Source organism: Idiotropiscis lumnitzeri, chromosome 3 (genome assembly GCF_059441095.1).
Source record: "Idiotropiscis lumnitzeri isolate Australia: NSW breed Sydney's pygmy pipehorse chromosome 3, RoL_Ilum_1.0, whole genome shotgun sequence".
Lineage (NCBI taxonomy): Eukaryota > Metazoa > Chordata > Actinopteri > Syngnathiformes > Syngnathidae > Idiotropiscis > Idiotropiscis lumnitzeri.
In genome coordinates, this window is record NC_142393.1 from 12170884 (window position 1) to 12185978 (window position 15095).

The 15095-nt window shown below is 49.1% G+C and overlaps 1 protein-coding gene and 1 long non-coding RNA gene across 3 annotated transcripts; one reads left to right on the forward strand and one right to left on the reverse strand.

The window, feature by feature from the left end:
• The first annotated feature begins 402 nt into the window (after window positions 1-402).
• Window positions 403-14385, forward strand: tfcp2 (transcription factor CP2). Of its 2 annotated transcripts, XM_088290906.1 has the most exons (16): window positions 403-717; window positions 941-1124; window positions 2361-2509; window positions 3108-3184; window positions 3980-4085; window positions 4347-4453; window positions 4615-4767; window positions 4859-4969; window positions 5308-5396; window positions 5472-5520; window positions 5914-6007; window positions 6131-6221; window positions 6316-6422; window positions 12707-12849; window positions 13359-13410; window positions 13498-14385. In XM_088290906.1, the coding sequence occupies exons 2-16, from the start codon at window positions 1003-1005 to the stop codon at window positions 13533-13535; spliced, it is 1488 nt and encodes a 495-aa protein (XP_088147032.1). In that variant the 5' UTR covers window positions 403-717; window positions 941-1002; the 3' UTR covers window positions 13536-14385. The 2 variants fall into 2 exon arrangements, with proteins under 2 accessions (XP_088147032.1, XP_088147034.1); XM_088290908.1 differs by lacking the exons at window positions 12707-12849; window positions 13359-13410; window positions 13498-14385 and adding an exon at window positions 12160-12697 and having other exon boundaries at window positions 6316-6440.
• Window positions 6500-7108, reverse strand: LOC148339956 (uncharacterized). The gene is made up of 2 exons (XR_015842533.1): window positions 6935-7108; window positions 6500-6841 (listed from the first exon to the last, which is right to left on the reverse strand). It is a non-coding gene; the product is annotated as an uncharacterized LOC148339956 (long non-coding RNA).
• Window positions 14386-15095: the final 710 nt, after the last annotated feature.

Sequence of the window (15095 nt, forward strand, 5' to 3'; positions counted from 1 at the left end):
TTAAATGTCTATATAAAACGGTTTTGTTTACGAATTTATGTTATTTACAATAACTATTGCTCAAATGTTGAATGAGATAAATTAATTTAAAAAATAATATACATCGTGATTAACCAATTTGGTAGAGAAATGACGATGAATAGAAATATTGTAAATTGGTAATTCTATTAAGATAAATTATATGTTTATTAAAAATACACATAGGTAAACAATCATTCATACCCATATTCATCCCTATGGAAAATGTCGAGCCTTCAGTGAACTAAGCATGCATGTTTTAGGTCAACCTACGCAAACACGTTTAAGACATGCCAACTCCACACAAGAGCCTTCCTGTCCGAAATTGTTTAGAAAATGTTTCTTCGACGGTAGGGGGCAGCATTGTACTTAATAAATAATACACGAAGAAGAGCCATATGCGGAAATTACGACAGCTCCTAAGCGAAATAAATAAACAAAAGGAACATATAGTTCGACATTTTACGTTATTTTTTGGTTCACTTTCGGTTAAAAATATGCGTGTTGGGAATTGTAATATGTTGTCGTGAAGACTCACGTACAGTAGCCACGACGCGCTAATTTTTCGGATGTCAGTGGCTAGCTGTTTAGCGTGTCTAGCTCGACATGTTTATTTTAGTACTGGAGCGACGGCACACGGCATGATGGCATGAAAACCTCGCACTATTAGCAAGCAGCTGCGCTCCGCTTCGCCGTAAGGTAAACTGTGCAGAGCACAAACTGGTCAAATTAAAATACTTTGTAATGTAGATAGATAACAGTGTTGCGTAATGTATTGTTTTACAGTTCCGTTAAAGTTCACAGCACCGCTAATACTGAATTACCGTTAGAACTTGCTCGCCATTATTTCCTATTCTTGTCTTTTAGAAAAACAACTTGTTACAGTCATGAAGAAGCTTAACTTTAGTTTTCTTCATCGAAGGTTGAAACTTGATTGAGGGTACTATCAGAACCGAACCCCATTGAGATCTGCACGCAATCATCATGGCTTGGGCTCTGAAGTTGCCTCTCTCCGACGAAGTGATTGAGTCGGGACTGGTCCAGGACTTTGATGCCAGCCTGTCGGGCATCGGTCAGGAGCTCGGTGCTGGGGCATACAGCATGAGGTACTGAAGCTGTTTTAACGCAACAGGACACTGATACTAAAGCTGTTATTATGAAGTCACAGTAATGCGTTTGACTCTGCTTCGGATGTCACCAATTTGCATTTTTACCTTGGGAATCGGAGCTTGCCAAGGGACGTGTCCTTAAAGCCATCCATACACTGAGCAACGTAACTGAACTGATCTAAACATGAAGTTGCGTTGTAACATACACGTGGTTCTGCAACTAATGGTGATCTGTTTCCTACCATCCACAACTGGCTTGCCAGTGAATGGAGTTGCAATGGCACAGAGAAATGCTAGGACATATCACACGATCTTGCAAAAATTTCAGCGCTGGGGGCCATTTGCAGATTGTACTTTGTTAGCAGTTGCCCAGTTGTGTAACAAAACCAGCCCTTAAATGATTACATTCTGCCCATTAAATTCTAGACAGTGCAACTATAATTTCAACCTACTACCAGTGCAGCCAGGAAATTTGCTAATTTCTTTTTTAAATAATTAAATTAATTAATTTTTGTTGTTGTTGTTGTTGACAAACATCTGCTCCACACATCAGCTACTGTTTCAGTAATATGGTGAAAAAGAGTGAAATGAATCAATAATTTGAAGGTAAATTTACAGTGTGTGCCCCTAAATCTAATTGTGCTCCTATAATCTTAGGTTAGGGTCCATTGTGCTCCTAGTAAAAAAAAAAGTTTGTTCAGGGCCTTACAAGCCTTTACAATTTATAGTCTGTGACTGACCCTTGCATGCCTACTTGTGATTCGGTACTGGAACAAAAAAAAATGACAACTGCAGTCCTTAAAAAAAAATTTCTTTTGTTAATTTTAGTGAGATACTTTATATCTATTTTTTGCCTTGTTTTCAAAATGTGTGACACTTTGTAAATGCTGTTTAATGTTGTATTTTTAATGATGTGAAGCAACTTCTGCCTAAAATGCACTGTACATCGTAAATAAAGCTGCTTGGTCTTGCCTTTATAACAGAGACATATTCTCCCCTCTGTTCCATTGTCAAGCTGTTCTGCTTCACAATCTACTGTTTGCACTGTAAATTGCTCTGTTGAGAAGAGAAGTGCGAGTCAGCATGGATACTTCGATATTTGCTAGCGTTGCTTTGATTATGATTAATGAACTGCAGCAGGGAACGTCCAGTAGGGAATAAAAAAATTACACTTACATCCATTGCACTTCTGTAAATGTCCTAACAGTTGTTCTGTGTTTATCTAACCTTTAGCGACGTACTTGCCCTCCCCATTTTCAAACAAGAGGAGTCCAACTTGCCTCCGGACACTGACAAGATCCTTCCCTTCCAGTATGTTCTGTGTGCTGCTACCTCGCCAGCTGTTAAACTGCATGATGAAACACTCACCTACCTCAATCAAGGTCAGCACGTGGATACCAGACTTTATAGTTAATACATTTTAAAATGGTGACTCTCGTTTGTGACGTGATAATTCAGTGTGTGATTGACTTCTTGTGACTGACAACATGTGGGACAATTTGGTTTGGTTCGATTCAGTGGGATTACGATTCTGTGGAGTACAGCTCAATTTGAGAGGGTATGGTGCGATGAGTTTTTGTTGAAAGTAGACTGTTTACTGTTTGAAATAACTTGTCAGTACTGTCATTGTGGCTTTTCCTTCAAAGAGAATTTTCAAAGACTGTAGAATACGTTTATTTGTGGCTTTTATTGTGTTTATTAATAGGCAACAACATGTCAAAGCTCTCCAAAACCCAAACTATGCATGTTAATACAATAAGAAACAACAAATCATCAGCAACATAAAATCATACTTGATTTTAGATTTACTCTGAAACAATTGAATTCCTGTTACATAATCTTTGGTAATAATTTCAAATTAGAGCAATTTGGAAGTGGATAGTTCCCAACGTTGATGTTCCGTTGTATTAGTTAAGATCATAAAGTGTGGTGTTTTTCTATGCTAACCATGTGTTATTCTCTGTGAACTTGTCATTACAGGGCAGTCCTATGAAATTATCATGCTTGATAATCGGAAAATTGGTGAACTTCCGGAAATCTCTGGTAAAATGGTTAAGGTGTGTAAATTGGGTACCTGTATAAAAAAATATTTTGTGTTTGTGTGTATTATTTTTGCCATGGATGTCCATTGAGCAAGGCTTCAATATCATCTTTAATAATGGATTGCCAAGAATGTTGATGATCATATGGAATATTATCCATGTATCTTTGCTATCGCTAAACTTATATTGCCTTGGTGACATGTCCTAAAACAAAAAAAAAAAAGCATAATCGCTGGCAGCAGAAAAAAGAGTGTTCAAATTGTTTATCACAATTTTTTTTTTGCCTAAACATGCTGGCAATACGATAGAAATGAAAAGAAAAATTCAAGCAGACATCAGATAGATTATAATGAGGGAATTGTGGCTTTATTTTTTTATTTTCCACATTCTCTAGTCTAAATCATGTGATGACTTTGTAATCTGAGTCCTGTGGTTACAGTACAGACTGAGGCTCCAGCACTTTCTCATGATAACCTAACTGCAGTCAAGGTCTGTTTTTTTATGTCTTTTTTTTTTTTAGGCCTAGGACTGCTAGTGTGAAAACAACAGTTGCCTCGTTTTAAACTACATGACGCTGGTCACACAGTTCCCTTCAAAATTGATCAAATAGAATATCATCGGATTGTAAATCGACATGAATAAAAAATGTAATTGCGATCTACACAAATGAAAATTCCCATGATAAATTAATTCCTTTCCCTCAGGATTGTCCTTATGTGCCCACCCTTTCAGCAACATTAAAACAAATCTTTTGCAAATAATAATATAATATGTAATAATAAGTAATGTGCAAATGTGTGTCATACACAGAGCATCATTCGCGTGGTGTTTCACGACCGCCGACTTCAATACACGGAGCACCAGCAGCTCGAGGGCTGGCGCTGGAACAGGCCCGGTGATCGCATCCTGGACCTGGGTGAGTGCCTTAGAAGTGTCGATGACTTTTGTTGTTCCATACTGCTCTCGTATATTGAATGGAAGCAGTGTTATTGAAACAAATCATCTTATACGTTGATAACAATTTGAAACAGTTAAGAAAAGCTTGGAGCCAGTGTCACAAAATCAGGACATTGATATAATCCATTTTTACCACTCGCTGTTCTTTTTAAACGACCACCCAATATTTGCAACAACAACTTCTTTTGTTCAAAGCCTGTTGTGCATTGATCTGTTGCAGATATCCCAATGTCGGTCGGCATTATCGACCCACGGGCTAACCCTACTCAACTTAACACTGTGGAGTTCCTCTGGGAACCGTCAAAACGAACCTCCGTTTTTATCCAGGTAGCATGCTCGTTCTGATTGACTTCCTCTTCTTGTTGTGGTTGCGCACCTTTGCCCAAAATATTCAGTTGAAATTAGTAAAATAGTTTTACAAGTGTAACAATTTGTCACGCTTATGTGTCTCCTTTCTGCATCGTCTGTATGCTTTTCAACAATGCTAGGTTCACTGCATCAGCACAGAATTTACCATGCGTAAACACGGCGGGGAAAAAGGGGTTCCCTTCCGCATCCAGATCGACACGTTCAAAGAGAACGAGAGCAGCGAGTACACCGAGCACCTCCATTCCGCCTCCTGCCAGGTCAAAGTTTTCAAGGTGATGAGCGGAATGCCGAAACCCCTGACAAGTCCAAACTCACACGCTTGCTGGTGTGTGTGGATGTGCAGTCACATGTCACCTCGTTCAGCCTAAAGGTGCTGACAGAAAGCAGAAGACCGACAGGGAAAAGATGGAGAAGAGGGCACCACAAGAGAAGGAGAAATATCAGCCCACGTATGAAACTACAATCCTCACAGAGGTTAGTGTATTAATAACCTTGCTTTAAAGTTCATGAAAATAAATCAAAGTTTTATTTAGAGCGGTGCAGAAATGTGTCCTTATCAAATGTAATGGGAGTATTGTTGTTGCCAAAATGATTGCTCTGTGTACTCAACTCTTGCTCCAAGCCAGCTATTTCCTAAAGCCAGCTAATATATTCAAATAATTCCCTCGTAAACCCATTTCTGATCATCAAGTATGTGAACACCCCCTAAACGCCTCCTGAACCTTCCTTGTTCTGTCGGACCAGCAGCCTTGGCACCTCAATGCACAACAGGCCCACTTGATGCATTAACAGAACCTTTGGACTCTTGACAGTGTTCCCCTTGGCCCGAGGTCACGTACGTCAACAACTCCCCATCGCCGGGCTTCAACAGCACACAGAACAGCTTCCCAGTTGCAGAAGGGTAAGAAAGTGTTCTTGGCGCCATCTCAGGCTTTTTATTTCCTAACACAGTCATTCCATTTTTCATCCTTTTTAGAAACGGATCGCCAAATCACCAGCCTGAGCCTGTTGTTCAAGTAGCTGACGTGAGTTCAAGTGACGTTATCGCATTGCCAGTCTAAAAATGTGCCGTTGTTAAATCCTTAAATTAGGCACGGTTATACTTCTCTTTCCATGGAGACGTTAATGGGATTCCAATTGTAATCATTCCGAATGATGATCCCCGGTCACTTGTTTTTTCACATGTGACGTGATTGTTTTCCATTGCGTGAATCAGATCAGCCCTGTGACACACGTAGCGCAATGTAACCATCACGTCATTTGTCAAGATGGAGTTCATTCGCGTGTTTCGCACAGTTGTTGTAATGAACACTTTGATGCAAAAACATGCTGCATGTACTTTAAAACAAGTTCTGTTGTTGCCGTTTTCAAGTGCGTATCCAACAAGGCCACTAATGAGACTTTGTTTTCCTCTTAAGAATTTGTTACCTGCGGCGACACCACAAGATGCACAACAGTGGCTTCTCCGAAACCGCTTCTCACCCTTCTCTCGGCTCTTCACCAACTTCTCAGGTAAAAATTCTGCTACAGAGTGCAGCAAGAATTATGTTGTATGTAAAACCTGTTTTTTACCAAACCTGCATGGACATGTTTGGGTTCTCCTATGATTGTTAAGTTTTGATTTGTCATTACCAGGAGCAGACCTGTTGAAGCTCACCAGGGAGGATGTCATCCAGATCTGTGGCCCAGCAGACGGCATACGACTATTCAATGCGCTAAAAGGACGGTGAGTACAGCTAGACACGTGCGATTGGTCAGCGGAGAACGGGAGTAACAGAAACCGCGCCTTTTAATTGTACTGCTGTATGTGTTGCGGACAGGGTGGTCCGTCCGAGGTTAACCATCTACGTGTGCCAGGAGTCGCCGCAGGCACGCGATCAGCAGACCAAACATGAGAACGGAGATGCCGCAAACAACACTTTCTTTAGTCAGTGCACATTGCCTTGTTTTTGTAACGGTTCAGGGAACCGTGATAAAGGAAAACTGGACCCAAGAGCAAGCGAGGATGGTTGAGGAGGATTTATTGAAGGGTTCGGGGGGAGAGGAACGGGTGCCGGGAGCAGGGCAGGAGGACAGGTGGAGGAGCGGCGAGTCAGCGCCGGGGTGCTCGCTGGGGTGGCGAGATGTGCGCTCGCGGAGGTGCAGCGGAGACGGCGCGCTGAGTGTGCACCGGCGCTGTGGCGGGAGGAACGCGGGCGCGGAGAGCGGCGTGGAGGCGAAGGCGGCGGCGAGCCGGCGGAGGCGGAGAAGGGCAGGCAGGCGGCGTACGGGCGTACGAGGTGCGATCGACGCTCCGGGGCTCGGCGGCTGGCGGCGGAGGATCGGGCTCGGGCTGGCGCTGGGCGGCTGGAGGGAGAGCGAGGAAAGACAATGGTTAACTCGGGTTTCATAACAAAGGCGCGGACGTGCACGAGGCGAACGTCGACGTGGACCGGGTACCGAAGTAGGTAACGGAATAATCCGGCGTCTGGCTCCTGGCAGCGCTGAGCTTTAAACCCCCGCGGTGATTGCTGATGATGGGCAGCAGGTGCGCAGGAGCCGACGCCCTCTCCGGTCGGAGGCGTGCCTGGCGGAAAACAGCCGGAACCTAGGGAAAAGGGAAAAAGCTTGGCAGGCCCCCTAACCCGAACCCCCACAGTACCCCCCCCTCAACGGACGCCTCCTGGCGTCCTTCCTGGTTTGTCCGGGTGTGTGGCGTAAAACTCCCGGATCGGGGAGTCGTCAATGAAGAGCTTGCGGGAGATCCAAGAACGTTCCTCCGGACCGTAACCCTCCCAGTCCACGAGGAACTGAAACCCCCTCCCCCGACGTCTAACGTCCAACACTTTGGAGACCGTGAAGGCTGGGTGGTCGTCGATCATCAGGGGGGGTGGAGGGGAGATGGTCGGAGGGCTTAGGACGCTGGAAGAGACCGGCTTGAGGAGAGAAACGTGGAAGGTGGGGTGGATCTTGAGGGAATCGGGGAGCTTTAGTCTGACAGAACAGGGGTTAATGATCTTGGTGATGGGAAAGGGACCAATGTAGCGCGGAGACAGCTTACGTGAATCGGTCTGGAGGGGAAGGTCGCGGGTCGAGAGCCAGACCTGCTGACCGGGCTGGTAGTCGGGAGCTGGGGTTCGACGACGGTCCGCCAGGCGCTTGTTGCGTTGCGCCGAGCGGGTGAGGGAGGCCTTGACCTCTGCCCAGACGGCCTTGGCCCGACTGATGTGTTCCTCCACCGAGGGAACCGCCACTGCACGCTCCTGCTCCGCAAAAAGGGGAGGTTGGTAGCCAAGACAGGCCATGAACGGCGACATACCTGTCGAGGCGCAGGAGAGGGAGTTGTGGGCGTACTCGATCCATGCGAGAGCCTCGCTCCATGTCTCGGGGTTCCGGGCCACCACGCACCGCAGCGCTGCCTCCAGGTGTTGATTGGCCCGCTCGGTCTGCCCGTTGGTCTGCGGGTGGTAACCGGAGGAAAGGCTGGCAGTGGCGCCCACTGCCTTACAGAACTCCCTCCAGACCTGGGAAGAGAACTGGGGGCCCCGGTCGGAGACGATGTCTTGCGGGAGGCCATGGAGCCGGAAAACGTGCTGGGTCAGGAGTGTGGCTGTCTCCAAGGCGGTGGGTAGCTTGGGAAGGGGAACGAAGTGGACGCTCTTGGAGAAGCGGTCGATAATGGTGAGGATAACTGTGTGTCCTTTGGACGAAGGAAGACCCGTGACGAAGTCCACAGCGATGTGGGACCAGGGGCGGCTCGGGATAGGCAGAGGGTGGAGAAGACCGGCCGGAGCCGAGTGTGAGGCCTTTCCGCGGGCGCAAACCGAGCAGGCCAGCACGAATTCTCGCGTGTCTTTTGTCATACTGGGCCACCAGAAGTGCGCTTGGAGGAAGCGAAGGGTGCGCGTGACGCCAGGGTGGCAGGTGAGCGAGGAGGAGTGCCCCCACTGGAGGACCTGGGAGCGTGCGGCATCGGGGACGAAGAGGAGGTCCGAGGGGTCAGGTCGGGGATCGGGTTGGGTTTTCTGCGCCTCGCGAACCGTGCGCTCGATCTCCCAGGAGGCCGCCCCCAGGAGACAGGAGGACGGGAGAATGGTCTGTGTGGTCTCTGGACTGGCAGGCGGAGCGAACATCCGGGAGAGGGCGTCCGCCTTGCCGTTGTTCGACCCGGGACGGAAGGAAAGGGTGAAGTTGAATCGGCTCAAGAAGAGGTGCCAACGGGCTTGACGGGGGTTCATCCGCTTGGCTGACTGCAGGTAGGCCAGATTTTTGTGGTCGGTCCAGACGAGGAAGGGGACGGCGGTGCCCTCCAGCCAGTGCCGCCACTCCTGGAGAGCCCAGACGACTGCCAGCAACTCCCGATTGCCGACGTCATAGTTCTTCTCGACGGGGGACAGGCGTCGGGAGAAGAAGGCGCATGGATGAGTCTTCTGGGTGTCGGGGTCCCGCTGGGAGAGCACCGCTCCCGCCCCCGTGTCGGAAGCATCCACCTCCACCACGAACTGGAGTGCGGGATCGGGGTGTCTGAGGACCGGAGCGCTGGTGAAGGCTTCCTTTAGATGCCCGAAAGCTTGAGCCGCTCCCGAAGTCCACTGAAAGGGGGTGAGGGTGGAGGTGAGGGCCGTGAGAGGACTAGCAACCTTGCTGTAATTGCGGATGAATCGACGGTAGAAATTAGCGAACCCCAGGAAGCGTTGGAGTTCCTTGCGATTAGTGGGAGTAGGCCACTCCACCACCGCCTGGATCTTGGCGGGATCCGGCTGGAGTTGACCCTGGGCGATGACGTAGCCCAGGAAATGGATCGATGGGACGTGGAACTCGCATTTCTCCGGTTTCACGAACAGGCGGTTTTCCAGCAGGCGCTGGAGGACTGATCGGACGTGGCGGCGGTGGTCCTCGAGGGATCGGGAGAAGATGAGGATGTCATCCAGGTAAATAAAGACGAAACGGTTGAGCATATCCCGGAGAATGTCGGTCATGAGAGCTTGAAAAACGGCGGGGGCGTTGGTGAGGCCGAAGGGCATGACGAGATACTCAAAATGTCCAAGGGGGGTATTGAAGGCCGTCTTCCATTCATCGCCCTCGCGGATGCGGACCAAATGGTAGGCGTTCCGGAGATCGAGCTTGGAGAAGACCTGGGCTTCGCAGAGGGGCTCGAACGAGGGGTCTATGAGGGGCAGAGAGGTCTTATTTTTGACTGTGATGCCGTTGAGAGCCTTGAAATCAATGCAAGGGCGAAGGGAGGAGTCTTTCTTCTTGACAAAAAAGAAACCCGCTCCCAGGGGCGAGGAAGAGGGCCGAATCAGACCGGCCGCCAGGGAGTCGCGGATGTAGGTCTCGAGGGCCTCCTTCTCGGGACGGGAGATGTTGTACAGCCGGGAGCTGGGCAGCGGAGCTCCGGGAAAGAGGTCTATGGCGCAGTCATAGGGCCGATGGGGAGGAAGGGTGCGGGCGAGGTCTTTGCAAAAAACCTGGGCCAGGTCATGGTAGTCCGTGGGGACGGACGCCAGGTCGGGTGGAGCCGGGGAGCGAGGAACCGATCGGGGAGCGGGGTCGGCGGACAGAAGGCACTGTGAGTGGCAAAGCTCGCTCCACCCGGTGATTGCACATCTCCTCCAGTCTATCGCGGGGTTGTGTAGCTGGAGCCACGGGAAACCCAGGACCAGGGGGACTTGTGGCGAGTGGATTAGGAGGAGCTGGATGGTCTCCCGGTGGTTACCGGAAACAATAAGGGTTAGGGGTCCCGTTTGATGGAAGACCTGGGAGATGAGGCGTCCATCCAGAGCCACCACGCGCCGTGGGGAAGGGAGAGGCTCCAGGGGGACACCCAGCCGGCGAGCCAGAGCCAGGTCCAGGAAGTTCCCATCCGCTCCGGAGTCCACCAGTACGGCGACCGAGAGGGATTGGGTCTGCCAGAGGAGGCGGGCTGGGATGGACATGCGTGAAGAGGAGCCCGTAGCTGACACGTTATGGCTCGCCGCGGGACTCCTGATCAGCGGCGAGCCCCCTCTTTTGGCTTCACGTGGCAAGCGGCGATGTAGTGACCGGGGTTGCCACAATAGAGGCATAGGTGGCTCGAGAGGCGCCTCTGGCGTTCCTGAGGATCCAGGCGGGTTCTCCCCAGCTGCATGGGCTCCTCCTGTCCGACGGGAGGCGTAACCGGTAGTCGCGGAGGGAAGTCGACGGGAGGTGCGGGAGCGCGTGCCGCCGGACGGGGCGACCTACGCGTCCGCTCGGACTGCCGCTCCCGCAACCGGTTGTCTACCTTAATAGCCAGGGCAATGAGGTCTTCGAGAGAGGCGGTCTCATCCCGAACGGCCAGCTCATCCTTGAGCTGGTCCATCAGCCCGTTGAGGAACACTCCCCGAAGGGCGGGCTCGTTCCACCCGCACTCGTGGGCGAGAATGCGGAACTCCACCGAAAAGTCGGCGGCGGAGCGGGAACCCTGCCGGAGTGCGAGCAATCGGCGGGTGGCCTCGCGCCCCTTGACGGGATGGTCGAATACCCGCCGCAACTCTTGGCAGAAGTGGGAGTAGGAGGCCATCGCCGGGGCCGATGCCTCCCACAAAGCGGTGGCCCATTTCGCGGCGCGGCCGCGGAGCAGGTTCACCATGTAGGCGATGCGAGCTCGATCGGTCGGGTAACTTTGGGGTTGGAGATCGAACACCAACGAGGTGCTCAATATGAACTGGCTACAAGAGCCCAGATCACCGGAAAACGGCTCGGGAGTGGGGACATGGGGTTCCCTGCCGCTCGAAGAGAACACGGCGGGCGGAGGAGGGGGAGAAGGGACCGGGGAGGTGCCCTCCGGGAGGCCGGAAGCAGAGGGAAGAGAGCTGACCTGCTTCGAAAGGAGTGCGAGTTGGTGGTGGAGAGCCTGGACGGAGTCCATGAACTCCTGCATCATCCTCTCGTGTCTTCCCAGCTGTCTGCCTTGGTGGGAGAGGGCCTCTTGGAGGGAATCCGAGCTCGCTGGGTCCATTGGGGCCGGATTATTCTGTAACGGTTCAGGGAACCGTGATAAAGGAAAACTGGACCCAAGAGCAAGCGAGGATGGTTGAGGAGGATTTATTGAAGGGTTCGGGGGGAGAGGAACGGGTGCCGGGAGCAGGGCAGGAGGACAGGTGGAGGAGCGGCGAGTCAGCGCCGGGGTGCTCGCTGGGGTGGCGAGATGTGCGCTCGCGGAGGTGCAGCGGAGACGGCGCGCTGAGTGTGCACCGGCGCTGTGGCGGGAGGAACGCGGGCGCGGAGAGCGGCGTGGAGGCGAAGGCGGCGGCGAGCCGGCGGAGGCGGAGAAGGGCAGGCAGGCGGCGTACGGGCGTACGAGGTGCGATCGACGCTCCGGGGCTCGGCGGCTGGCGGCGGAGGATCGGGCTCGGGCTGGCGCTGGGCGGCTGGAGGGAGAGCGAGGAAAGACAATGGTTAACTCGGGTTTCATAACAAAGGCGCGGACGTGCACGAGGCGAACGTCGACGTGGACCGGGTACCGAAGTAGGTAACGGAATAATCCGGCGTCTGGCTCCTGGCAGCGCTGAGCTTTAAACCCCCGCGGTGATTGCTGATGATGGGCAGCAGGTGCGCAGGAGCCGACGCCCTCTCCGGTCGGAGGCGTGCCTGGCGGAAAACAGCCGGAACCTAGGGAAAAGGGAAAAAGCTTGGCAGGCCCCCTAACCCGAACCCCCACAGTTTTCCCTTGTAAAAAAGAAAGTACAGTAAGAATGTGACGTGTTTAGATGGAAATTTCTGGATTTTTTTCCCAGGTTGCAAATGAAAAGTGATTAATGATTATTTTCTATGATTATCCAGTTTTTTTCTTACATCAGACAGTCCTGTAACGAAGAGAGCATTTATTTCCACAATATTTTTGTTTTCCTAAAATACCTTTGTGTGTTTACTCCGGTTTCCTCCCACATTCCAAAAACATGCATGGCAGGCCGATTGAACACTCTAAATTTCCCCTAAGTATGAGTGTGAGCACGGATGGTTGTTCGTCTCTGTGTGCCCTGCGATTGGCTGGCAACCAGTTCAGGGTGTCCCCCGCCTACTGCCCGAAGAGAGCTGGGATAGGCTCCAGCACCCCCTGCAACCCTTGTGAGGACAAGCGGTACAGATAATGAATGGACTGATATTCCGACAATTCCCCAAATAATCGAGCTGCTTAGTTTTGAACTAACATCCCTCCCTTAATGTTCAGAATTATTGACGGACGCAGTTTGTCTTTCCCGCTTGCAGTATATCATGCAATCTACCTGGAGGAGCTGACTGCTACCGAGCTGACAGAGAAGATCGCTCAGCTCTTCAACATTTCACCCCGACAGATCAACCAGATCTTTAAACAGGGTCCTACTGGCATCCACGTGCTAGTCAGTGATGAGGTGAGCGCCCGAATTTTGACATTCATCCATCATGTGTCAGATATTCTAAATTATTGTTTCCTCGGAATCTTCCGAGTCATGGGCGGACAAACGCTGTGTTGTAGTGCTTCTTATGTAAATTAAAAACGCTCACAATCAAAAAGTATTTTCCATAATGTGTGCGCTTTAAGAATTGCTGTTTGGGTTACCACAAACATGAACACATTTATTCTTTGGCTACCTTTGCCACCATATGCTTCATGCAATCAAAATCAGGAGGGTTCCATATTTTGACATGAAGATTTGAAGGTTGGATCGCCACTAGAAGTCTACTGATTTTTTTTTTTTCTGTCGGCGCTCATTCAAAATCCTGAATGATGGTTGATGAAGGTGGCGCCGAATGCATTTGGAAGCATTTGCATTCATTATTTTCCTTTGTCATCTGCCTGCATGCATTGGTGCACTTGCTGTGAGTAATTTGCCTTCCCGTTTGCATTTTGAAAAATGTTCTCTCTTCTTCTACGTCTTAGATGATTCAAAACTTCCAGGATGAAGTTTGTTTTGTTCTGGACACGATGAAAGGTATTTGTTCAATTGATCTGTCAACATTTTCTCAATTGAGTGACATTTTTTTTCCTTTCTTTGCCGTGACTTTTGTTGTTGTTGCAGACGACTCAAATGACGGCTACCACATCATCCTAAAGTGAACCTGAACCAGTCGGCCCTTTCGTCTATCCAGCTTCACCCTCCTCGCTCTTCCCGGATCACATGGAGACGCCGCAGGAAGCCTCTTGAGGCTGCTCGGCAGAACCCGAAGCACCTGGTCTCTTCTTGTCTTACTTGGGGGGGGGGTGATCTGTTACCACGGTGACGAAGCGTATCTCCCACTCTCAACCTGCTGTTCTCTCCCCAACATGGCTGTGTTTTCCTCCACCTTTTACTATGTCTCCAGAGTGAGTTTGGCGAGTGTGACCGCTGCGTCTGGTGTGCCAAATGTCGGCGCTTTAGAAAGTTTTCTTTCTTTCAACGAGAAAAAAAAATGCAAACAGAAACTCAACTCAAATTAATAGTAAGCGAATACTTTGTGCAAAGTCTGAAAAAAACCAGCTAACAGCTGGTTACGTCAGGGGCTTGAAGGGGAAGTGAAATCTAGATATTAACACTTCTAGTAGTTGCACTAATTCTGGGACTTCGAATAGTGACTAAAAATGATGGAGTTGTTGAGCAAGAAACAAACGATTTTAATTAGCCTTTCTTAGGCAACATTACTTTTAAATAGATTATTAGTAGTAATTATTTTCCTAACAAAACACCTATTACATTCAGAATTTTGAAGTCTTTATATTTATCCATCCAAATCCTAGCAATACAAGGGGCACACCAGAGTCGCGTGTGAAAGTTTACGTTCTGCCCTTGCTTTCATGATCAATTAGATGTTTTAGATATCATTCCCATCTTGTCAGCCTTGATACATACGCAACCTTGTTACTATTCACCACATTGTCTCTGAAATACCAGCAAAATTAAACATCTTTTCTAAAAAAACAAAACAAAAAACAACAACCTTTGTCAATTATTGTAGTATGTGGTACTCTTGTCAGTTTGAAAAATACCCTTGGACACCATTTCTGGAAGTTTGGTATCAGTTGCTACTACTACGTAATAATAATAATTTATTTGAAACATGCACATGGGTAATTATGCCCTCAAACAGTAATCTAAAAATACACATTTATACATTAATAATCTTTCAGTTGTATAGTGCCTTTCCTCAAAGCGCTTCACACTACTGCCACACTACTGCCAATCTACCTGCTGTTGACACACCATCAGGAGCAACAACTATCTTGCTCAAGGATACTTCAACATGGTTGCAATGGCCGGGGAACGAACCCGCAATCTCTCTGTTGGTAAATGCCCACTCTGCCAAGAAATGCAGAAGAAATCTTTTTTAAACACACCACCTTCAAAGAAACGTCTCGTACTCTGAAGTAGGGTAAGTGATCATCCTTTACACTATTTGGAGGAACGACATTGTTAGAAGCTATACAAGGTTGAAGGAAATTGTTAGTAGCCTGTTTTTCCATTGAAGAGCTAAGCCAGTCAGTCAATTGTTAATTTTTTCACTTTTGGTTTCCAATTTCAAGTGGAAAAAACTAATAATGGATGGATTACTAATCGTTTTAAGTATAACACGTGAACAAAGACATAACACCAAACACTCAATTTCCCAGCATCCCTTGGCGCAGACGCTACACGTGACGTCA